This window comes from Babylonia areolata, chromosome 19 (genome assembly GCF_041734735.1).
Source record: "Babylonia areolata isolate BAREFJ2019XMU chromosome 19, ASM4173473v1, whole genome shotgun sequence".
In the NCBI taxonomy this organism is placed as follows: domain Eukaryota; kingdom Metazoa; phylum Mollusca; class Gastropoda; order Neogastropoda; family Buccinidae; genus Babylonia; species Babylonia areolata.
In genome coordinates, this window is record NC_134894.1 from 63,383,388 (window position 1) to 63,409,231 (window position 25,844).

The window sequence follows — 25,844 nt, forward strand, 5'->3', positions numbered from 1 at the left end:
CAACGAATTCAGAATAACGCTGCCAGACTCATTTGCAGAGCTTCTAAATTTGACCATGTTTCTCCTCTCCTTCAGTCTCTCCACTGGTTGCCTGTTTCTGATCGAATAGACTATAAGTTTTCCACTCTGACCTTTTCTGCAGTCAACGGATCTGGCCCCAAGGATATTTCTGAACTCCTCCATATCTATACCCCGTCTCGCCAGCTCCGTTCTTCCTCTGATACTCGACTTTTCAGGATACCTCACGTCAGAAGTAAGACCTATGGACACAGATCGTTTTCTTTTCAATCGCCAAAGACGTGGAACAAGCTCCCTGATAACCTCCGTCATTCTGATTCCCTCGCATCTTTTAACTCTCGTCTCAAAACGTGGATCGGCGGGCACGTCATAGTGCACATTGAAGTCGCCGACCACCAGTGACTTGCCACGTGGGACGTTACAGTAACCAAGCAGGTCTGGCAGCTCTGTCAGAAATGTATAGTCCAGGAGATTGTTCTGCTTGCTTGGTGGTGGTCTGTACAGGCAGAAGAAGCGGACATGTTGGGGTGTGTCAGTGTGAAGTGAATCAGGTCACAGGAGGTGACAGTGAAGGGGAAGGTGGAGGTGACGGTGACGGGGAGATGGTCACGGTAGAGGACAGCAAGTCCCCCACCCCGTGTTGCACGAGGGAAGGACCTCAGCTTGTAGCCTGGCGGAACTGAGGGAAGGACCTCAGCTTGTAACCTGGCGGAACTGAGGGAAGGACCTCAGCTTGTAGCCTGGCGGAACTGAGGGAAGGACCTCAGCTTGTAGCCTGGCGGAACTGAGGGAAGGACCTCAGCTTGTAACCTGGCGGAACTGAGGGAAGGACCTCAGCTTGTAGCCTGGCGGAACTAAGGGAAGGACCTGAGGGAAGGACCTCAGCTTGTAGCCTGGCGGAACTGAGGGAAGGACCTCAGCTTGTAGTCTGGCGGAACTAAGGGAAGGACCTCAGCTTGTAGCCTGGCGGAACTGAGGGACGGACCTCAGCTTGTAGCCTGGCGGAACTGAGGGAAGGACCTGAGGGAAGGACCTCAGCTTGTAGCCTGGCAGAACTCAGCACATTTGCCTTCATCGCCACTAGTTTTCAGCCACGTCTCTGTCAAAAATAAAACATCAGTGTTCTCGTCCTTGATAAACTCCAAAATTTGTGTTCGCTTAAACTTTGGGCCAATGGACTGTATTAAACAAACAGTCATTCTGGTGTCTTGATGCCGACCATTGATAGCGATGACGTTGCCCATTTGAGTGTGCCTGGAGTCCAGTAAGTAAGTGTGGTGGAGTGGCTTGACCATCAGACTTATTTGATGTTTCTGACGCCTCAGTCATGCTGGTTCATCAATATGCAATGGGTGGTGGGCTGGAGAGTGACAGAAAACATTCACTACAGTCTCACTTACTCTGCACTCCATACTGATGATATTAGTATTATTATTATTTTATTATTATTATTATTACTACTACCTTTTTTTATATGTAGCCGTGTACCGAGTGGTTACTGAAGGGGGTACGGCACAAAAGACTTAACTAAATATGATTGAATGAATTAAAGGATAGACAAGATCCCACGCACAGGCCAGGAACATATAGAGGCCAGTCACAAATGGGGTTTTCTATTGTTTTATTTACATAAAAAGAGAAGACCTAAGAGAAGAAGACAACTAGGAGAAGAACTAAGAAGAAGAAGATATCTAGGAGAACTAAGAAGAAGACGAGAACTAAGAGAAGACTAAGAAGAAGACAACTAGGAGAAGACAAAAAGAGAAGAAGACTAGAAGAGAACTAGTCTAAGAGAAGACAGTGCCTGGAATGACACAAACAAATGTCATTAGCACAACATGTCTGCACAAGTGAATAATAAAGCGCATGTATACATATCACATGGAAAGACTATTCACTCGGGTTTGGGATACGCAACAACATAATGCAAATGTGTGAAGACCAAACGCTGACATCAAATGACATTTCTAATACATTTAAATAGTGCAGTTAAAGTGATTGAAGCGATGCTGACTTGGTGAAAGTACACTGACAGTATAGATTAGATAAAGCTTATACTGTGTCAAAGTGACTCAAATGAATCAGTTTATCATGTTGCACTATACTGGAGTAAGCTGTATAGGAGAGAGCATGATAACTAAATTACAGTTAACAGACTGATACATATCAGGTGGTTTTGACCAATAACTGATATTAATCCAACACTATCTTGAAATCACAACAGCAGAATACTACACACATCTTAGAGTACTGAGCACACTGTAGCAGTACAACTGATATTAGTGTGAAAGATAATACCTGAATAACAAACAAGATAGAGAATCAGTGGCTTAGATATAATATTGGCAAACTGATAGACCAGATAGTAAGTGAAGAACCACCATGGCTTAACCATTAAGTGGTGAATGAACTTTACGCACTCACTAGAACATTCTGGAACAAACTATCTGTGTCGAGAGACGTCACTGACTGTGACGTTAAGAATCAAATGGAATACTGATACGAGCGTATGACGACATGGCAATTTTCTAGATCAATCATAGCCGAGCTGTGACTAACATGTCAAAGCAATAACTGAACAAAGAATAAACTGAACATAGCAATAACTGAACATACTTATATGAACACAAGTACTGTGTCGAATAATACAATTTACAAATCAACACATTCTACACACTAGTACTTACAGCGATACGTAGCGAAGTGTCAGCCGTTGTGGGGACACACACGACACACTGCCCGCGACACAGCAAGAGAGAGAGCAGGCTCTGGTCAGATGACTGACCAGGTATGAAATGACCACTCATCTACTATTGGAGTTTAACGACCTATTGGCGTCTACACCCTTAAGGTCAAAAACTCACTCACCACTCATCATTCACTGTGCCAATTTATGCAAGTTTTGCGGACCACAAAGTCCGTCACGTGTGCTTGCGAGCAGATCGTCACAAATCTGAAGAAATCTGATGAGAACTGAGCTTGTTACAAGGTGTTCAGTGACAGATTTCTAGATGATTACTGAACCGATTTGCATCGGATAAGTTGCAAAAGAAAGAGCTCAACGCCTACTTTATAATGAGTGTAAAATGAAGTGTTGATTATTTAAGATGAATTTATAATCTTAATTTAAGTCACCTGAACAGGGTCAGTTTTAACGAGCTCGTCGCTGAAAATTACAAACTGCGTTAAATCAGTTTCACGTAGGCAAACATAAATGGAATAGATTTAAAGATGGAATTAAGACGATTCTGCCAGTATATAATACTAGTAGTTTACTGATCTGACAAAAGAGCTATTAATTAAATACTGTGGAACAGAAACACAAGTTTGCTCTCAGCCAATGACGTATCGCGACGCGACACTGGTCGAGCAGTCAGCAGGTGGTCTGGCCAGGACAAAATGATGTAAGTAGAGTGACGTCACATATTCTGTGCAAGGGTTAGGAGGAAAAACGTCGTCTGCTCTGGCTTGTGCGTGAATAGTGTTGGACCAAGCATAGCGCGCTTGGTCACATATATTATAATTATTATTTATTTGTTTATTTATTTATGTAAGCTTATCTATTATTTATTCACCTTTTTTTATCTCAAGGCCTGACTAAGCGCGTTGGGTTGGCAGATGTGGTGTAGCGTATATGGATTTGTCCGAACGCAGTGACGCCTCCTTGAGCTACTGAAACTGAAACTGAAACCATACTGATAAGCGCGATGGGCTGCTGAGGGGGGAGACCGTTTTTCACAGGGCACACGGGAACATTTATTGAAATGCTCAAAATGCTGATAAAACTCATGAGTTTTTGTTAGTTTCATAACTTTTTGTACAAACAGAATTTAACGTCTGCAGGCGCCTGTGTTGTTAACTGAGAGCATTGGAAATAACAGAAGGGTTTATGCAAGCTCACGAGGGGTTCAGCAACATGTGCTAGTGCATGCACTCTCACACACACACACACACTGTTTGCAGCTGGTGCAACGCTCAACCGATTGCCTATACGGTCGCCACGACCACTTTATCTATAAATACGAGAGACGGTTTGACAGCCGACCAACTTGGCCAGAAGGGTACTTGCTGTCAGATCGCCAGACTCCGTCAGACTGTGTGAACGAGGGAGTCAAGTTTCCAAGCCAGTACGCCAGCTGGAGACTTGTGGAAGAGGAGTGAAAAAGGACGGGGATCGAGGTGCAGACTGTAGAGTCATGGGAGACAGGGTGAAGATGAGTGACGGGAGAGACGTGCCAGTTCTGGCCTTTGGCACATGGCAGGTTAGTTCACTGTCATGGCTTTACTTTTAGTTGTTTTGGGTTGTAGAGGAGGTGCACGGTAATGCGTGTGTGTGTGTGTGTGTTGGAGCTCATGTACGTTTATATGTATTTGACTGTGCTTTCATATATGTGAAACTGCATGTCTGGTGCATTTCTGTTATGCATGTGTGGGTGTATGTGTGAATGTGTGTCTTCATTTTTTACATTTATTTGCTTATTTATCACCATTGTTGTCTTATTTATTTATGTTTTATTATTATCATTTTATTAGTATTACTAATATTATTACTACTACCTTTTTCTATATTATAATTATTATTTATTTATTTATTTATTTATTTATTTATGCAAGCTTATCTATTATTTATTCCCCCGTTTTTTTTGTTTTGTTTTTTTTTCCCAAGGCCTGACTAAGCGCGTTGGGTTACGCTGCTGGTCAGGCATCTGCTTGGCAGATGTGGTGTAGCGTATATGGTTTTGTCCGAACGCAGTGACGCCTCCTTGAGCTACTGAAACTGAAACTGAAACTGTTGTTTTTTTTAGTGGTGTTTTCTTTTCGTTAACTGATTGATTCAGCTGAAGTTTGTGACTGTTCTTCTCCCCCAGTCACCATAGTTTGCACACTTCACCTGAGTTTTGAAAGTGAATTGACGGTATGTACTTAATAGTCTAGCTAACTGTTTATTGTCCAAACAGTAAGGTGCAGAGATTTGTCCACATTCTGTCTGCAAGGTTTAGTGCAGGAGTTCAAAGGTGTGTGTGTGTGTGTGTGTGTGTGTGTGTGTGTGTGTGTGAGGAGAGGCTAATCCTTCGACAGCGAGATTTTTCAACACCACGTTCAAATGGCTCTATTATTTGATAACTCGATATCAAGATATACAGGGGATAGTCCGAATATGCAAGATCCCAAATACAAGGATAATCTGACAGAGGGATTCACAGTGGCAGACAATCTTCTTCTTCCTGTTAGGAGTCCACGGTCATCACGTTGACCATTCTGACACCATAACGGGGAGGAGCGCAGCAGCATGACCCACCTTCCTAGGTGATGGGATGGAGGGGGTAGAATGGTGGGCCCAGGGGTGGGTGGGTGGGCGGGCGGGGGAGGGGGGAGGAAGCCATCAACTGTTTCAGGCATCAGGACCAGGCCTTTCCGGCTACCGAAGCGGCCCCCGGGATCAAGCCCCGACCGGCAGAGCCCTAGTCCCTCACTTGACTTACTTTGGATGATGGCGGGGCAGGGCTTTTATTAAGACATTCAGGTCATCCTTGAGGCAAAAGCTTCAAGGGAAGGGGCGGTGACAGTAGCTTCTGGTAGTGAGTTCCACTCTCTGATGGTACGTGGCAGGAATGAGAATTTCCGATAGTCAGTGCGGCATGATGGTATTCTGTAAGCTTGACAATCTGAATTAAGCAGTAACTAGTTTGATATCCAGATATACATGTACAATACAAATTCTTCTTCTTCGTTCGTCAGTAAAATCAGTACAATACATATAATGAATAATTCGATATCGAGAAAAACAACAGACAAAATTCTTTATTTTCGAGGATAATTGATAAGCACTGGCACACTTTTTTTCATCCAGTCCCCGCCCTGAAACAGGGTCTGCACTACACAATACTACATTATATGTGTCATTGCATGCACTACACAATGCTACATTATATGTGTCATTGCATGCACTACACAATGCTACATTATATGTGTCACTGCATGCACTACACAATGCTACATTATATATGTCACTGCATGCACTACACAATGCTACATTATATATGTCACTGCATGCACTACACAATGCTACATTATATATGTCACTGCATGCACTACACAATACTACATTATATATGTCATTGCATGCACTACACAATGCTACTTAAAGTCACAGCATGTGAACACATCACTACATAAAGGCCTAAGCATGGTAATCACACACACACACACACACACATACACACACAGAGGCACAAAACAGAGAGGACACTAAACACTGAACACTGAAATGTTTAATGTCATTAGCTGTAAAGCTCTGGTGACACAGCTGGTACAAATCAGAACAAAAATGGTGCAAAACAAATAAAATGGAACAGAAAGGAAAAACATAATCAAAGCAAACTAAACTACAAAGGGATAAGCGGCACTTTGGTACTTTGTCATTTGTTTAAAAAGTCTTTGTGGCAGGCGGGTACACACATCATATCACTACAAACACTTAAAGTTCATATAAAACATATAATAATTATTTAAGCCTGTTACACCGAAACACGTCATATCAATACGAACACATCATAAAAATACATTGTTGAAACTGACCATCCAAATGTAACTCTTCCTTTTTGTCTGTGTCTTTTTTCTCCTCATAGAACCCGTACTAAGTTTTTAATTGATTAATGAGTATTTGCTTTGACATGTAGTCACAGCTTGGCTATGATTGATTTAGAAAATCGCCATGTCGTCATATGCTTGGAGCAGCGTTCCATTCAATCCTTCTTAACGTCACAGTCAATGACGTCTCTGGACACTGATAGTTTGTTCGAGGATGTTCTAGTGAGTGCATATGATGCATTCTTTCTCATTTACTGTCACTGATGAAGGTTAGGTTACTTATCCGGCTTCGGCGGAGGAGATTTTAATGTTGAGCACAAGCTTAGCTATGTTGATATTTGGCTTTGTTGAAACGGATAACTTGTGTGGGTTCATTCACCACTTAATGGTTAAGCCATGACAGTTCTTCCATCTTCTGTGTTGTGCACTGACTTGCTGTTTATTCTCTCAGTTTGCCAGTATTACATCAAAGCCACTGATTCTGTTATCTTGTTTATTATTCATGCTGATATCAGTTATGATGCTACAGTGTTTCACTGATTCTCAGTACTCTAAGATGTGTGTAGTATTCTGTTGTGGCAATTACAAGATAGTGTTGTAGTGGTATCAGCTATTGGTTAAAACCATCTGATATGCATCACAGTCTGCTAATTGTAATTTAGTTATCATGCTCTCTCCTATACGGCTTACTCCAGTATAGTGCTACATGATAAACTAATTCATTTGAGTCACTTTGACACAGTTTAAGCTTTACCTAATCTATACTGTCAGTGTACTTTCACTGAATCAGCTTAGCTTTAACCACTTTATCTGCACTATTCAAATTATTAGAAATGTCATTTGATGTCAGTGTTTGGTCTTCACATCAATGCATTATCTCATCTTATGTTGTTGCTTATCCCAAACCGAGTGATAGTCTTTCATGTAATATGTACACATGTGCTTTACTATGCACTTGTGCCGACATGTTGTGCTAATGACATTTGTTTGTTTCATTCCAGACAGTTTTTATCTATTCTTCTATTCTTCTTCTTCTCTTTAACTTCTACATAACTATTGTAAATAAAACAATACAAAAAAAACCCTTTAGTGACTGGCCTCTATATGTTCCTGGCCAGTGCACGAGGATTCTTGTCTAACCTTTAATTCAGTAAATCATTAGTTAGTTCTTTTGTACTGATTTCTTTTGTTCTGTACCCTTTCATTATAGATAAAACCACTCGGGTACACGGCTACACACGTATATTTACTGCCTGGGATACATATCTTGCTAGTGAGAGTATCGTATCTTCATTTTCTGTTATCAGTATGCACTGGAGCTGTATTGAAAAACAGAGAGAGAGAGAGGACACACACACACACACACACACACACACACACACTTAAACCAAAGGTCAAGGCTTCAAGTGAATGCACAAAAATATTCAACCTACTTTCTGTGTGTGTGGGGGGGGGGGGGGGGAGAGGGCTGGGGGGGAGTGTCCGTGTGTGGGTTGTGGGCGCGTGTACATGCGCATGTTCGTTTGCATGTGTTTACTGGAAGGAGTGTTCTGAAGTTACCAAGCACATTTGTAATATTTTTGTGTTGTTTTTTTTCCCCCAACATTTCTATTGAGTTTAATGTTTACAGAATCAGATGCAATTTTTTTTCTTTGTTCCCCACGGCCAATGCAGATCTTGGACGAAAAGATACAAGAGGCGTTGGGACTGGCACTTGACCTTGGCTACAGGCACATCGACACTGCCCAGGCCTATAGGAATGAGAAAGAGATTGGCGACGTGCTTCATGAATATTTCAGTCAGGGAAAACTGAAGAGGGACGATGTGTTTGTCACCACCAAGGTATTTGTTGTGTTCATTGTCTCAGTTTTGTTGTTGGTGTGGATTGTGATTTGTGTTGGTCTTATCACTGTCATCATAATTATCGTTTTCGTTATCGTTTATTTCAACATCAGTTTCATCATCATTATCACGGTTTTAATCATGTTTTTCTTTGTACATGTCAGATTTACTCTGCCCCATTGCCAGTAGCAGGCTGTAGGGGCACCATGAGTCCCACAGTAGTAGGCTGTAGGGGCACCATTAGTCCCACAGTAGTAGGCTGTAGGGGCACCATTAGTCCCACAGTAGTAGGCTGTAGGGGCACCATGAGTCCCACAGTAGCAGGCTGTAGGGGCACCATTAGTCCCACAGTAGTAGGCTGTAGGGGCACCATCAGTCCCACAGTAGCAGGCTGTAGGGGCACCATTAGTCCCACAGTAGCAGGCTGTAGGGGCACCATTAGTCCCACAGTAGTAGGCTGTAGGGGCACCATTAGTCCCACAGTAGTAGGCTGTAGGGGCACCATTAGTCCCACAGTAGCAGGCTGTAGGGGCACCATTAGTCCCACAGTAGTAGGCTGTAGGGGCACCATTAGTTCCATAGTCAGTACTAGGCTGTAGGGGCACCATGAGTCCCACAGTAGTAGGCTGTAGGGGCACCATTAGTCCCATAGTCAGTAGTAGGCAGTAGGGGCACCATTAGTCCCACAGTAGTAGGCTGTAGGGGCACCATCAGTCCCACAGTAGTAGGCTGTAGGGGCACCATTAGTCCCACAGTAGTAGGCTGTAGGGACACCATCAGTCCCACAGTAGTAGGCTGTAGGGGCACCATTAGTCCCACAGTAGTAGGCTGTAGGGGCACCATTAGTCCCATAGTCAGTAGCAGGCTGTAGGGGCACCATCAGTCTCACAGTAGTAGGCTGTAGGGGCACCATTAGTCCCACCGTAGTAGGCTGTAGGGGCACCATTAGTCCCATAGTCAGTAGCAGGCTGTAGGGACACCATCAGTCCCACAGAACCATGATGTAGGGACACCATCAGTCCCACAGTACCATGCTGTAGGGACACCATCAGTCCCACAGAACCATGATGTAGGGACACCATCAGTCCCACAGAATCATGATGTAGGGACACCATCAGTCCCACAGAACCATGCTGTAGGGACACCATCAGTCCCACAGAATCAGGCTGTAGGGACACCATCAGTCCCACAGAATCAGGCTGTAGGGACACCATCAGTCCCACAGAACCATGCTGTAGGGACACCATCAGTCCCACAGAACCATGATGTAGGGACACCATCAGTCCCACAGAACCAGGCTGTAGGGACACCATCAGTCCCACAGAATCATGATGTAGGGACACCATCAGTCCCACAGAACCATGATGTAGGGACACCATCAGTCCCACAGAATCAGGCTGTAGGGACACCATCAGTCCCACAGAACCATGATGTAGGGACACAACCAATGACTTTTTGACGAACTCCATCCATCCTGTCAGGTCCTCAGCTGTCCTCAGCGTGTGGATGAGAGGCAGGTGTGGCCGTTCCTTGATGTCGTCCTCCCAACGTTCCCTCTGTCTGTCACGCCTCCTTCCTCCTGGTGCAGTGAATGATGGTCTTCACGAGCCCCTTTCATCTTGTCACCTGGCCACACAGTTTCCTCGTCATGTGCTACACTGGCTCCTCTCACACGGTTCCCAACATCACAGTTTGTGATGTCGTCTTTGCCCTTGATTTTGTGATGGTCAAAGGCTTGAATTACCCTCTGCAGATCAGCTGTGAGAGTCCCTGACTCACGTGTGTAAAGGAGGGTCAGGGTGACCAGACATCTGAAGCTGGTGACTGCCTCAAGCTTCTGATCATGTTCTTGAATTTCTCCTTTGAAGCCGAGTTGTTGGTCATAATCTTCGTCTTTTCTGTACTGTTCTCCATTCCATGGGCTGCTGATGCTCAGTCCAGATTTTTTACAAAATGCTCAAGTTCTTCTTTGGGTAATGTTTTCCGATGATTCCATGGTTGTGTCTATGACTGCTGTGGAGAACATGGTGGTCATTGCATCTAGATCTTCCTCACCCAGTATGGACAACGATTCATATTACCTACCTGTCATGGCCTTGAGTGATTCTGCGATATTAGATCTGTCAGCTTGTCAGGCTGGTTCCTTTCTGTGTCATGCCCTTTTTCAGATGCTTTGCTGAAGGACATCATCAGTACGTCATGGTGACTTCCAACGTCTGCTCCATGGACCTCCTTGTTCAGGTGATGTTGATACAGGTCCAGAAACGTTTCTTCACCAGGACACAGTCAGTCTGACTGTCATGGTCACCATTTGGACTGTGCCAAGTCCATCTTCTGGGAGGTCTGCAGACATTATCTGAAGTGTGTGTGTGTGTGTGTGTGTGACGTAGCTGTGGGTGACGTACTTGCACAAAGATGACGTCAGGCCGGCCGTGGAAGAGAGTCTGAGAAAACTGCAGTTGGACTACGTTGACCTGATGTTGATTCATAGTCCCTGCGCCTTAAAGGTCAGACAGATGTACTTCAGTATGGGGTGATTTGTATTGTGTTGTATCGTGTCATGTAGTGTTGTATTACATGGTATTGTAACGTAGTTTCTTGTCGAATTGTATAATCCTGATTGTAGGGCATGTAGTTTAGTCAAAAATAGGTCTGACAGATGTGCTTGAGTACGGGGGTGATTTGCATTGTGTTGTATTGTACCTTTTATTTGCATTGTATCGTATTGTATCTTGTGGTTTTATACCATATGGTAGGTCTGATGTGGCGTGGTTTATTGTCGTATTGTATCATGTTGAATTGTAAGGAAATACAGCATAGTCAAGTGAAAAGGTTCAGTCCTGTTTGTACTGTTGTTGGAGTCTAAAATCTGTTCGGGGCATACTGTTAATTAATTGTGAGTAGCATCATTACTCAGCGTGAGAGAGAGGGAGAGAGAGAGAGAGAGAGAGAGAGAGAGAGAGAGCGGACGAACGAACGGACGAAAAGTAATTTTTCCATGGTATTGAGATATAAGCGCAATAACAAGAGAGAGAGAGAGAGAGAGAGAGAGAGTGTGTGTGATCATAATTATGATTATTGTCAGCAGTGGTATTCTCCATGACCCAACAACTTGTAACTGTGGGTGACAGAATCGTGGTGATGGTACCTTGTTTCCCACGGACGAACATGGCAACTCTGAAATGGACAGTGTCGATTTAACTGAGACCTGGAAGGCAAGTGTGGTGATAATCATTGTCTTTCTGTCTCAGTGTGTGTGTGTGTGTCTGTTTCCCTGTGTGTCTTTTGGTGTGTCTTTATCCCTCTCACACACTCTGTTTCTCACCTCAGAGAGACTGACTGGTGAGTTAAAAAGGACATCTGTGAAAGCCTGTTGTTAATTATCTTACAAATGATTCAAAGTTATATTGGAAATGGTAATTTACCTCACACATTGGATTGAATCAATTATCCCTCTTCATAAGAAAGGTGACAATCAAACAATTATAAAGGACTTTCCTTATCTAATATAACAGGCAACTATATGGCTATGTGATTTACAATAGGCTGTTAGAATGGATTCAGTTAAACAATGTAGCATGTAAACTATATGGCTATGTTATTTACAATAGGCTGCTAGAATGGATTCAGTTAAACAATGTAGTATGTAAACTATATGGCTATGTTATTTACAAGAGGCTGTTAGAATGGATTCAGTTAAACAATGTAGCATGTAAACTATATGGCTATGTGATTTACAAGAGGCTGTTAGAATGGATTCAGTTAAACAATGTAGCATGTAAACTATATGGCTATGTGATTTACAAGAGGCTGCTAGAATGGATTCAGTTAAACAATGTAGCATGTAAACTGTATGGCTATGTGATTTACAAGAGGCTGTTAGAATGGATTCAGTTAAACAATGTAGCATGTAAACTATATGGCTATATGATTTACAAGAGGCTGTTAGAATGGATTCAGTTAAACAATGTAGCATGTAAACTATATGGCTATGTGATTTACAAGAGGCTGCTAGAATGGATTCAGTTAAACAATGTAGCATGTAAACTATATGGCTATGTGATTTACAAAAGGCTGTTAGAATGGATTCAGTTAAACAATGTAGCATGTAAACTATATGGCTATGTGATTTACAAGAGGCTGCTGAATGGATTCAGTTAAACAATATAGCATGTAAACTATATGGCTATGTGATTTACAAGAGGCTGCTGGAATGGATTCAGTTAAACAAGTTAAACAATATAGCATGTAAACTATATGGCTATGTGATTTACAAGAGACTGTTAAAATGGATTCAGTTAAACAATGTAGCATGTAAACTATATGGCTATGTGATTTACAAGAGGCTGCTGGAATGGATTCAGTTAAACAATATAGCATGTAAACTATATGGCTATGTGATTTACAAGAGGCTGCTGGAATGGATTCAGTTAAACAATATAGCATGTAAACTATATGGCTATGTGATTTACAAGAGGCTGCTAGAATGGATTCAGTTAAACAATATAGCATGTAAACTATATGGCTATATGATTTACAAGAGGCTGCTGAATGGATTCAGTTAAACAATGTAGCATGTAAACTATATGGCTATGTGATTTACAAGAGGCTGCTAGAATGGATTCAGTTAAACAATATAGCATGTAAACTATATGGCTATATGATTTACAAGAGGCTGCTGAATGGATTCAGTTGAACAATGTAGCATGTAAACTATATGGCTATGTGATTTACAAGAGGCTGCTGGAATGGATTCAGTTAAACAATATAGCATGTAAACTATATGGCTATGTGATTTACAAGAGGCTGCTAGAATGGATTCAGTTAAACAATGTAGCATGTAAACTATATGGCTATGTGATTTACAAGAGGCTGCTAGAATGGATTCAGTTAAACAATGTAGCATGTAAACTATATGGCTATGTGATTTACAAGAGGCTGCTGGAATGGATTCAGTTAAACAATATAGCATGTAAACTATATGGCTATGTGATTTACAAGAGGCTGCTAGAATGGATTCAGTTAAACAATGTAGCATGTAAACTATATGGCTATGTGATTTACAAGAGGCTGTTAGAATGGATTCAGTTAAACAATGTAGCATGTAAACTATATGGCTCTGTGATTTACAAAAGGCTGTTAGAATGGATTCAGTTAAACAATGTAGCATGTAAACTATATGGCTATGTGATTTACAAGAGGCTGCTAGAATGGATTCAGTTAAACAATATAGCATGTAAACTATATGGCTATGTGATTTACAAGAGGCTGCTGGAATGGATTCAGTTAAACAATATAGCATGTAAACTATATGGCTATGTGATTTACAAGAGGCTGCTAGAATGGATTCAGTTAAACAATATAGCATGTAAACTATATGGCTATGTGATTTACAAGAGGCTGCTGGAATGGATTCAGTTAAACAATGTAGCATGTAAACTATATGGCTATGTGATTTACAAGAGGCTGTTAGAATGGATTCAGTTAAACAATGTAGCATGTAAACTATATGGCTATGTGATTTACAAGAGGCTGTTAGAATGGATTCAGTTAAACAATATAGCATGTAAACTATATGGCTATGTGATTTACAAGAGGCTGCTAGAATGGATTCAGTTAAACAATGTAGCATGTAAACTATATGGCTATGTGATTTACAAGAGGCTGCTGGAATGGATTCAGTTAAACAATGTAGCATGTAAACTATATGGCTATGTGATTTACAAGAGGCTGTTAGAATGGATTCAGTTAAACAATGTAGCATGTAAACTATATGGCTATGTGATTTACAAGAGGCTGTTAGAATGGATTCAGTTAAACAATGTAGCATGTAAACTATATGGCTATGTGATTTACAAGAGGCTGCTAGAATGGATTCAGTTAAACAATATAGCATGTAAACTATATGGCTATGTGATTTACAAGAGGCTGCTGGAATGGATTCAGTTAAACAATGTAGCATGTAAACTATATGGCTATGTGATTTACAAGAGGCTGCTAGAATGGATTCAGTTAAACAATGTAGCATGTAAACTATATGGCTATGTGATTTACAAGAGGCTGTTAGAATGGATTCAGTTAAACAATGTAGCATGTAAACTATATGGCTATGTGATTTACAAGAGGCTGCTAGAATGGATTCAGTTAAACAATATAGCATGTAAACTATATGGCTATGTGATTTACAAGAGGCTGCTGAAATGGATTCAGTTAAACAATGTAGCATGTAAACTATATGGCTATATGATTTACAAGAGGCTGCTGAATGGATTCAGTTAAACAATGTAGCATGTAAACTATATGGCTATGTGATTTACAAGAGGCTGCTGGAATGGATTCAGTTAAACAATGTAGCATGTAAACTATATGGCTATGTGATTTACAAGAGGCTGCTAGAATGGATTCAGTTAAACAATGTAGCATGTAAACTATATGGCTATGTGATTTACAAGAGGCTGCTAGAATGGATTCAGTTAAACAATGTAGCATGTAAACTATATGGCTATGTGATTTACAAGAGGCTGCTGAATGGATTCAGTTAAACAAGTTAAACAATGTAGCAGGTAAACTATATGGCTATGTGATTTACAAGAGGCTGCTAGAATGGATTCAGTTAAACAATGTAGCATGTAAACTATATGGCTATGTGATTTACAAGAGGCTGCTGGAATGGATTCAGTTAAACAATATAGCATGTAAACTATATGGCTATGTGATTTACAAGAGGCTGCTGGAATGGATTCAGTTAAACAATATAGCAGGTGAACACCAAGCCAGATTCACTGAAAAAAAAATGTGCAGCAAATTCAGCAAATTCATCGATAGTTTACTTTAGTGACGACTGATCTCTGTGTCTATGTGTGTGTCTCTCTCTCTCTCCTTCTCTCTTCTCCCCCCCCCTCTCTCTCTCCATCTCTCTCTCTCTCTCACCCAGTGTCTCTCTCTCTGTCTGTCTGACAGGAACTGGAGAAGTTGGTGAGGGAGGGCAAGATCCACAGCCTGGGGATCAGCAACTTCAACTCTGTGCAGACTGACACCCTTCTGTCTGTGGCCACTGTCAGGCCCGTCCTCAACCAGGTGTGTACACTCACCTGTCTGCCGTATCATCCCTGTTCTGTGTACCATATCATCCCTGTTCTGTGTACCGTATCCACCCCGTGTACCGATTTCAACCAGGTGTGTACAGTGACCTGAATAATGAGCCTATTGAGTGCCATGACAAAGATGCTATATTCAATGATGATGAATTATTGATCAGTCCCACCTGTACACTATGACAATGATGCTATATTCAATGATGATGAATTATTGATCAGTCACACCTGTACACTATGACAATGATGCTATATTCAATGATGATGAATTGTTGATCAGTCACACCTGTACACTATGACAATGATGACTACAGTGATGATGAATTGTTGATCAGTCACACCTGTACACTATGACAATGATGACTACAATGATGATGAATTGTTGATCAGTCACACCTGTACACTATGACAATGATGCTATATTCAATGATGATGAATTGTTGATCAGTCACACCTGTACACTTTGACAATGATGACTACAGTGATGATGAATTGTTGATCAGTCACACCTGTACATTATGACAATGATGACTACAGTGATGATGAATTGTTGATCAGTCACACCTGTACACTATGACAATGATGACTACAATGATGATGAATTGTTGATCAGTCACACCTGTACATTATGACAATGATGACTACAATGATGATGAATTGTTTATCAGTCACACCTGTACATTATGACAATGATGACTACAATGATGATGAATTGTTGATCAGTCACACCTGTACATTATGACAATGATGACTACTATGATGATCAATTGTTGATCAGTCACACCTGTACATTATGACAATGATGACTACAATGATGATGAATTGTTGATCAGTCACACCTGTACACAGGTGGAGTGCCACGCCTACCTGCCCCAACAGGAGCTGCAGGAGTTCAGTGAGAAAAGGAAGGTTCTCCTCGAGGCCTACGCCCCTCTGGGTTCTCCGGGCAGACCTGAAGAATTGTGAGAACACTCTGTGTGTGTGTGTGTGTGTGTGTGTTCATTCGTTCCCTTGTTTAACGTCAGCCCACAGTTGTGATTTTAGACAGACTTCCAACCCCACCACTACCCCACCCTTCCCTCATCTAATCACTCCTTTTCCTATTCCTTTCTCCTCAGTTTGCAGATTTGTACATCATGTATGTACATACACATTTCCCAACACCGACTGTCCTAAAGCACTCTTAGCTGAGACAGTGGGGATGTAATGAAGGCACAACACTGTAATGAAATTCTAGCCCAGATAATCTTGACAGCAAATGCCACTTCAGCAAACAAAATAAAACAACAAACTAGTAAACTAGCAAAGTTAAAATGGAGAGCCAGTAATGCTCCAAATTAAACTCTAAACAGAAATAGTTTGTCATATAAAAGGTTTCCAATGGCAACACATGGAAATGCATCTGTAAATGAATGAGGAAAGAATTTTTCAGCTCTTCACATTTTTGGATGATGGGGGCATTACATTACCACCATGACCTCTGTGTGTGTGTGTGTGCGTCTGAGCGAGCTCGCATGTGTATGTGTGTCTGTACACGTACCTGTTATGGAGGTGTACATACACATGTCCTGTGTACATATACAGAAAGAAGGGTGCAAAAGACGAACCAGTGTTGCTGGAAGAACCTGTGTTAAAGCAGATTGGAGACAAGTATGGCAAGACACCTGCACAGGTGAGTTTGTGTTTATGTGTGTGTGTGTGTGTGTGTATGTGTGTGTGTGTTTATGTGTATATGTGTGTGTGTTTATGTGTGTGTGTGTGTGTGTGTGTGTGAAAGTCAAACTCAAAGTCCAAGTGGTTTGATTTGACAGACAGGTTGGCCCATAGAAAATGGAATTCACTTACATGATGGAACTTAATACCATTATTGAAGACATACATTTCTGAGCGCTTCTTTTCGCACTGAATATGCTGTGTGTGTGTGTGTGTGTGTGTGTGTGTGTGTGTGTACCCTAGGTTGTGTTGTCAGTGTTGTACTGTGTGCAGGTTCTAATCAGGATGTTTTACCTAGAGGAAGTGTTCTAATCCGGATGTTTTACCCAGATGAAGTGCTGTCAGTGTTGTACTGTGTGCAGGTTCTAATCAGGAACCTTCTGCAGAGAGGTATGGTGGTCACAGCCAAGAGCAGTACTCCTTCAAGGATCAAAGAAAACTTTGAGGTACGTGTGCTTTATGGAACTGTGAACTAGGGTAACTTTCATCAGTGTAGGTGGCTGGGGGGGGTATAGATGGTCATTCTGTGATGACAATGTGGACTAATCTTTGGCTCGAAGTGTGTTTAACAATACGTGCAGTATGAATAAATGCAATAAGGTACATGAGCATGAAAAATATTAAAGATACAAACTCACTAGGAATGCTGTTTTGAAATTGACACACCTCTCCTATCTCACTCTCTTCTCCTCCCTCCCACCCCCAACCCCCCACTCTCTCTCTCTCTCTCAGGAACGACTGTGTGTAAAGTCAGCCTAGGGTAGGGGGATCCATAGCTTTAGAATGTTGTTCGAACATATGATTGTAAGATTACGTTTGAAAGACGTAACAGCAGAACAGTGTCTGGGTCATCGTGAAAGAGATTTCCAGAACTAAGGACCGCAGTGCGCACATGTTCGGAAACCATGGGACTTGCGTCTGTGACGTGGGATTTCAAACATACACATCTGTGCATGTACCCAGCCTTACAAGTCATTGCTCACGTTTCACTGTCATGTGTACAGGTGTTTGACTTCACGTTGTCGGCAGAGGACATGGCGGCTATCGGCAAACTGCGCAACGATCACCGGTACTTCACGTTACAGAAATTGTAAGTATTGTGAGGAGGAGAGGGAGGGGTTGGGGGGGGTCAGGGGTGGGGGTGAGGGTGGGGGGTATGAGAAGGTGTGAAATATCTGGTCTGTGGATGTGTGATTGTGATACTCCTATCTGGATATGTGTACACAGGTATCACTGTGCTGCTGTTTGGATATCTGTACACAGGTATCACTGTGCTGCTGTTTGGATATGTGTACACAGGTATCACTGTGCTGCTGTTTGGATATCTGTACACAGGTATCACTGTGCTGCTGTTTGGATATGTGTACACAGGTATCACTGTGCTGCTGTTTGGATATCTGTACACAGGTATCACTGTGCTGCTGTTTGGATATCTGTACACAGGTATGTGGATAGTGAGGTCTGGTGCTGGACGTCCCGCTCACTCAAGGAAAGTGATGTGTCACTCGATAACCTCTCCTTTCCAGGTGAAGTGATCGCCGCATAGCCACTGCCTGGCTTGCCAGACAGTAAGGTTATTGCAAAAGGCCTCTCCTGCATTATTGTGTCCACAGCAACGCCTTCCCGTGGCGTCCATGTCTTCACTAAGCTTGCTGTGTCATGGCGCGACCGAGTAACCGGCGGTATAACTGGTAGGAGACTTGGAGAGGAGATTGGTGCCACCAAGGAATAACCTAAGCCCACAGAAAAGACATGAAGGACACAACCATAGCCAGCAACATGCCGGATCGGTCGAGGCCCGGATCAACAACGACCGCGCTTACCACTGGCTTGCCCCAGGGTGGAAGTGTAAAGTCAGCTACTGGAGCGAAAGAATTATTTAAGTTGCCACAAGAAAAAGTCATCATTGGAACATGGAACGTCCGCACGCTATATCAATGCGGCAAAGTGAAAGAACTTGAGCATGAACTAAAACGTTACCAATGGGACATTGTGGGGTTATCAGAAGTACGATGGACGGGATTGGGAGAGATGATGACGGATGACGGACACAAGATGTGGTATAGTGGTGAAGATTCTCGACATGAACATGGCGTAGGTTTCATCGTACGCAAAGAAGTCATTGGATGCATCATGAGCTGCACTCCAGTTACCAGTCGTGTCATCAGTATTCGAGTGTCAGCTAAACCGAATAACATCACAATCATCCAAGTATATGCACCAACAACTGACCATGAAGACCAGGATGTCGAAGAATTTTACGAAAAAATAGAAGACACCATCAAGAAGGCCCCCAAAAAAGACATCATCATTGTTCAGGGGGACTTCAATGCCAAAATCGGCTCAGATGCCTACAACGACTGGGCTGGAACAGTGGGCCAGTATGGCACAGGAGACACCAACGACAGGGGACTTCGCCTTCTGGAGTTTGCGTGCAGTCAAAGGCTCACCATCGCTAACACTCTTTACCCTCACAAGCTGTCAAGAAGAACAACCTGGCATGCACCGAACGGGAGAACTCACAACCAGATTGACTTTGTCCTCACCCCGCGGCGTTTCAAATCAAGCATCAACAGAGCAAAGACGAGGACTTACCCCGGAGCTGACATAGGCAGTGATCATGACCTTGTGCTGCTCACAATGAAGATGAAGCTGAAGAAAAAACACCTAAGCGGTGCAACCCCGTATCAAGTTTGATCTGGAGAAGCTTAAAGACCCGGAGATTGAAGAGGTCTTCCAAGCTCAGCTCGGGGGACGGTTTGCGGCACTCAGCCTTCTGGATAACAACATCAACGACCTCACCAGCACCTTCAATGAGGCAGTCCGTGAAACAGCTGAAGAGGTACTGGGGCGACAGAGGAAGAAACACCAGCCATGGATCTCTAACGACATCCTTGACCTGTGTGATAAGAGAAGATCCCTGAAGAAGACGAAAAACACTAGCCCTAACGAAGCCGCACAGTATCGTGAAACCAATAAACTTGTGAGAAAAAAGATGGAAGAAGCCAAAGAACAATGGATCAACGACCAGTGTGAGAAGATCGAAAAAGGAATGGAAGGAGGAAACAGCAAATTTGCCTATGCCACACTGAAGAAACTCACCAAGACGCAGCAGAACAAATCGTCTGTCATTGAGGATACCTCAGGCGAACTACTGACAGAAAGCTCCGCTGTTCTGAACAGATGGACACAATACTGTCAAGAATTATACAACTATCCCATACAACCAGATGACAGTTTGATTGACAGAGACATAACACCATCAAGGGAACCTTCACCCCTGCCAGTGTTGAGGGAAGAAGTGGAAGAAGCTGTACGCAGTCTACCAGCAGGAAAGTCACCTGGAGCAGACAACATTCCGGCTGAGCTGCTCAAACACGGAGGGAATGAGCTGGTCACAATTGTAACAGCAATCTGTCAAAAGATCTGGGAGACAAAACAGTGGCCCTCAGAATGGACTCGGTCGCTCATCATCCCCATACCAAAAAAGGGGAATCTCCGCCAATGCCAGAATTACAGGACAATCAGTCTTATTAGCCACACGAGCAAAATCATGCTTCGAGTCATTCTAAACCGACTCAAGAAAGAGGCTGAAGAACACCTGGCAGAGGAACAAGCCGGATTCAGAGCAGGCAGAAGCACAGTAGAACAGATCTTCACCTGCCGATTACTGATGGAAAAACACCTGCAACATCAAAGAGACCTGTTCCACAACTTCATAGACTTCAAGAAAGCCTTTGACAGGGTGTGGCATGATGGACTGTGGCAGGTACTCAGACAGTTTGGCATCGAGGAGGGTCTCACCCAAGTCATTCAGGCGCTGTACAAGACATCCAGCAGCGCAGTCCTCCTCAACAACCAAATCGGAATATACTTTAAGACCACAGTCGGTGTCCGTCAGGGTTGCCTGCTCTCCCCAGTACTATTCAACCTTTTCCTAGAAAACATCATGCGCGAAACCCTCCATGACTTCCACTCTACCATCTCCATAGGAGGAAGAATCATCAACAACTTGAGATTCGCAGATGACATAGATCTACTAGGAGGCAGCAACAAAGAACTACAAGACCTCACCAAGAGACTAGAAGGAAGAGCAGGTGCATACGGAATGGAAGTGAGCACCGAGAAAAGCAAAGTGTTGGTAAACAGCTCAACCAACACCCAAGCTCAAATCTTCATGAACGGACAACAACTTGAAGAAGTGGATGCTTTCAAATATCTCGGCACCACCCTCACAAACGACGGTCGCTCAACAACTGAAATAAAGATTAGGATAGCGATCGCAACATCAGCAATGGCTAAGCTCAGCAAGATCTGGAAGAGCAGAGAGATCAGCTTTCCAACAAAGATCAAACTGTACCGATCCCTGGTGCTATCCATACTGCTGTATGGATGTGAAAGTTGGACTTTAACAGCAGAGACTACTAGGAAAGTCCAGACGTTTGAGACAAAATGCTTCAGATGACTGCTTGGAATCTCATGGAAGGACAGAAAGACCAATGACTTTGTCAAGAGCCAAATAACTATGCTAGTGGGTCCACTGGAACCACTCTCAGCAGTGGTCAAAAGGAGGAAGCTGTCATGGTTCGGGCATGTGACACGCCACAATTCACTGCAAAAGACAGTTCTACAGGGAACGCTAGAGGGTGGTAGGCGAAGAGGGAGGCAAGCTAAATGCTGGATGGACAACATCAAGGAATGGACCAATATGGATAGCGCTACGCTGATACGACAGGCAGAAGATAGAACCGGATGGCGTCGTCTGACTACGGAATCGTCCCTCATGTCTCCTCTACGCCCATCCCGGGCAGGAGAATGAATGGATGAATGGACACAGGTATCACTGTGCTGCTGTTTGGATATGTGTACACAGGTATCACTGTGCTGCTGTTTGGATATGTGTACACAGGTATCACTGTGCTGCTGTTTGGATATCTGTACACAGGTATATACTGGTGTGTATGCATGAACATGTGGAAAATGCAGGACGACCTGGTAGCCTTGTTTTCTTTTTCACAGTATCCACTTTGATGCAACACATGGACATGTTCAGCACTTGTTTCACATGCATACTGATTTTGAAGTTGACTTAAAACTTGTATTTGTATCTATTTTGCACACTGAATTAAAAGCAAACATACACAATTTTGGGGTTAATCAATTTTCAGTGTTAGCTTCCTTATCCGTGTCTTCATGTATTGGAACGTGTGTGTGTGTGTGTGTGTGTGTGTGTGTGTGTGTGTTACAGTGCTGGGACCCATCCACAGTTCCCATTCAACATTCCGTTTTAAGAAGATTGGGAGCTGACCTGGTGTTCCTCTTCCCTCCTCCTTCACTGTCCTGTGGTCTGTGGGCCTGGTGACGGACATCCTTCACTGTGGTCTGTGGGCCTGGTGACGGACATCCTTCACTGTGGTCTGTGGGCCTGGTGACGGACATCCTTCACTGTCCTGTGGTCTGTGGGCCTGGTGACGGAACAGGAAGGCTAGAAAGTACCATCAAAGTCCCCAATCCCATCACAGACCATCACAGACTTCAGTACCATCACAGACCATCACAGACCCCAGTACCATCACAGACCCCAGTACCATCACAGACCCCAGTACCATCACAGACCATCACAGACCCCAGTACCATCACAGACCATCACAGACCTCAGTACCATCACAGACCATCACAGACCCCAGTACCATCACAGACCATCACAGACCTCAGTACCATCACAGACCATCACAGACCCCAGTACCATCACAGACCATCACAGACCTCAGTACCATCACAGACCATCACAGACCTCAGTACCATCACAGACCATCACAGACCCCAGTACCATCACAGACCATCACAGACCTCAGTACCATCACAGACCCCAGTACCATCACAGACCTCAGTACCATCACAGACCATCACAGACCACAGTACCATCACAGACCATCACAGACCTCAGTACCATCACAGACCATCACAGACCCCAGTACCATCACAGACCATCACAGACCTCAGTACCATCACAGACCCCAGTACCATCACAGACCCCAGTACCATCACAGACCATCACAGACCCCAGTACCATCACAGACCTCAGTACCATCACAGACCTCAGTACCATCACAGACCATCACAGTACCATCACAGACCATCACAGACCTCAGTACCATCACAGACCATCACAGACCTCAGTACCATCACAGACCATCACAGACCCCAGTACCATCACAGACCATCACAGACCTCAGTACCATCACAGACCCCAGTACCATCACAGACCATCACAGACCCCAGTACCATCACAGACCTCAGTACCATCACAGACCTCAGTACCATCACAGACCTCAGTACCATCACAGACCTCAGTACCATCACAGACCATCACAGACCACAGTACCATCACAGACCATCACAGACCCCAGTACCATCACAGACCTCAGTAGCATCACAGACCTCAGTACCATCACAGACCATCACAGACCATCACAGACCCCAGTACCATCACAGACCATCACAGACCCCAGTACCATCACAGACTATTATGGACCCAAGCAATCAACCATATGATAATGTGGAAATAAATTTTCACTCAATCTTTCCAATCTATCTTATGTTCCTTCATTTATAGTGGAAGAGGGAAGTTTCTGATTGTTGCTCTGGACCACTTGTTTACTGTGTGTGCAGTGAAAATGGACATTTGTTTATCTAAACATGTAATTACCTAATGCAGTAAACAGGAACATCTTGTTGTCTAAAATGCAGTAAACAGGAACATCTTGTTGTCTAAAATGCAGTAAACAGGGACATCTTGTTTATCTAAACATGTAATTACCTAATGCAGTAAACAGGGACATCTTGTTGTCTAAACATGTAATTACCTAATGCAGTAAACAGGGACATCTTGTTGTCTAAACATGTATTTACCTAATGCAGTAAACAGGAGCATCTTGTTTGTCTAAACAAGTATTTACCTAATGCAGTAAACAGGGACATCTTGTTTGCCACTGACGTTGTAAGCAGTAACTTTTTAAGGGAACTTTATGTATGTTTCTCTGGACATAATATGCAGTAAAAGTTCGTGTTTCTCTGGACATGTGTGTGTGTGTGTGTGTGTTTTCCTGTCCCTTGTGAAGACTACCACCTGGCCCCCGCTCAAGGTCCGTGGGAAGGGAGGAAGAGCAGAGGGGATGAAAAGAATACACGACAGGCGCAACAGCCGAGTGGTTAAAGTGTTAGACTTCCAGTCTGAGGGTCCCTGGTTCGGATCTCGGTTACAGTACCTGGTGGGTAAAGGGTGGGGATTTTTCCAATCTCCCAGGTCAACATTTATGCAGACCTTCTAGTGCCTGAACCCCCTTCATCTGTATATGCATGCAGAAGATTAAATAAGCACGTCAAAGATCCTGTAATCCATGTGTGCATGAATGAAACCTGATTGGATGACACAGGAAGTGACAGATGAACGCCCAATGGCAGCCGTCAGTCGGCTCTACCCAGGCATGCACCCCGTTGTGCAAATGACCCCGTGTTTGTACAGCGCTTAGAGCTTGGTCTCCAACCGAAGACAAGCACTGCATAAGTATCAATATCATCATCAAAACATGGGTTTGGTTGGCATTTCAGCCAGGGGTTTTCACTTCCTGTACACATGGACAGAGCTGCCAGACCTGTAATATCTGTACAAACCATCCCACACAGAATACGTCCTCTGGTAATTCTTTCACAGCCATTGGTGATTTTAGTCAGCTGGGCAGCTCAATGCCATGGGCGATTTTAGTCAACCAGACAATTCACCGCCACAGGTGATTTTAGTCAACCAGACAGTTCACCGCCACAGGTGACTTTAGTCAACCAGACAGTTCACCGCCACAGGTGATTTTAGTCAACCAGACAGTTCACCGCCACAGGTGATTTTAGTCAACCAGACAGTTCACCGCCACAGGTGATTTTAGTCAACCAGACAGTTCACCGCCACAGGTGACTTTAGTCAACCAGACAGTTCACCGCCACAGGTGACTTTAGTCAACCAGACAGTTCACCGCCACAGGCGATTTTAGTCAACCAGACAATTCACCGCCACAGGTGATTTTAGTCAACCAGACAGTTCACCGCCACAGGTGATTTTAGTCAACCAGACAGTTCACCGCCACAGGTGATTTTAGTCAACCAGACAGTTCACCGCCACAGGTGATTTTAGTCAACCAGACAGTTCACCGCCACAGGTGATTTTAGTCAACCAGACAGTTCACCGCCACAGGTGATTTTAGTCAACCAGACAGTTCACCGCCACAGGTGATTTTAGTCAACCAGACAGTTCACCGCCACAGGTGACTTTAGTCAACCAGACAGTTCACCGCCACAGGTGATTTTAGTCAACCAGACAGTTCACCGCCACAGGTGACTTTAGTCAACCAGACAGTTCACCGCCACAGGTGACTTCAGTTGATTGGAGGGGTCATGTTAAAAGAACCAGGTGTTTTTTTTCACCTTATAACAAAGCTTGATAGCTGTAGCCAACTTCCCACCATGTTGTTCCGACAAGATCGGATTCATTTGAGCGAGAGCGTTGAGTCTGAACTAGAACGCATTTGGGGCACT

General features: G+C 43.4%; 1 protein-coding gene and 2 long non-coding RNA genes across 8 annotated transcripts; 1 reads left to right on the plus strand and 2 right to left on the minus strand.

Moving 5' to 3' along the window:
* The first annotated feature begins 3,977 nt into the window (after positions 1-3,977).
* Positions 3,978-22,646, plus strand: LOC143293926 (aldo-keto reductase family 1 member A1-like). Its single transcript, XM_076605315.1, has 10 exons — positions 3,978-4,280; positions 8,284-8,451; positions 10,842-10,958; positions 11,583-11,666; positions 15,412-15,528; positions 16,395-16,507; positions 17,130-17,217; positions 17,621-17,704; positions 18,263-18,348; positions 22,507-22,646. Exons 1-10 carry the CDS (start codon positions 4,215-4,217, stop codon positions 22,547-22,549), a joined length of 966 nt encoding a protein of 321 aa, XP_076461430.1. The 5' UTR covers positions 3,978-4,214; the 3' UTR covers positions 22,550-22,646.
* On the minus strand, positions 22,518-24,577 carry LOC143293927 (uncharacterized). 6 transcript variants are annotated; one of them, XR_013056831.1, is made up of 4 exons: positions 23,598-24,567; positions 23,396-23,553; positions 23,301-23,356; positions 22,518-22,613 (listed from the first exon to the last, which is right to left on the minus strand). It is a non-coding gene; the product is annotated as an uncharacterized LOC143293927 (long non-coding RNA). The 6 variants fall into 6 exon arrangements; XR_013056829.1 differs by having other exon boundaries at positions 23,396-23,489; positions 23,572-24,566; XR_013056832.1 differs by lacking the exon at positions 22,518-22,613 and having other exon boundaries at positions 23,295-23,338; positions 23,598-24,559.
* LOC143293928 (uncharacterized) lies at positions 22,615-23,294 on the minus strand. Its single transcript, XR_013056835.1, has 2 exons — positions 23,145-23,294; positions 22,615-23,108 (listed from the first exon to the last, which is right to left on the minus strand). It is a non-coding gene; the product is annotated as an uncharacterized LOC143293928 (long non-coding RNA).
* Positions 24,578-25,844: the final 1,267 nt, after the last annotated feature.

Coding starts and splice junctions, on each gene's coding strand:
- LOC143293926 (XM_076605315.1), top strand. CDS start 4,215: ATGGGAGACAGGGTGAAGATGAGTGACGGGAGAGACGTGCCAGTTCTG. Junction 4,281..8,283: donor TGGCCTTTGGCACATGGCAG/GTTAGTTCACTG, acceptor CGGCCAATGCAG/ATCTTGGACGAAAAGATACA. Junction 10,959..11,582: donor ATAGTCCCTGCGCCTTAAAG/GTCAGACAGATG, acceptor TGTGGGTGACAG/AATCGTGGTGATGGTACCTT.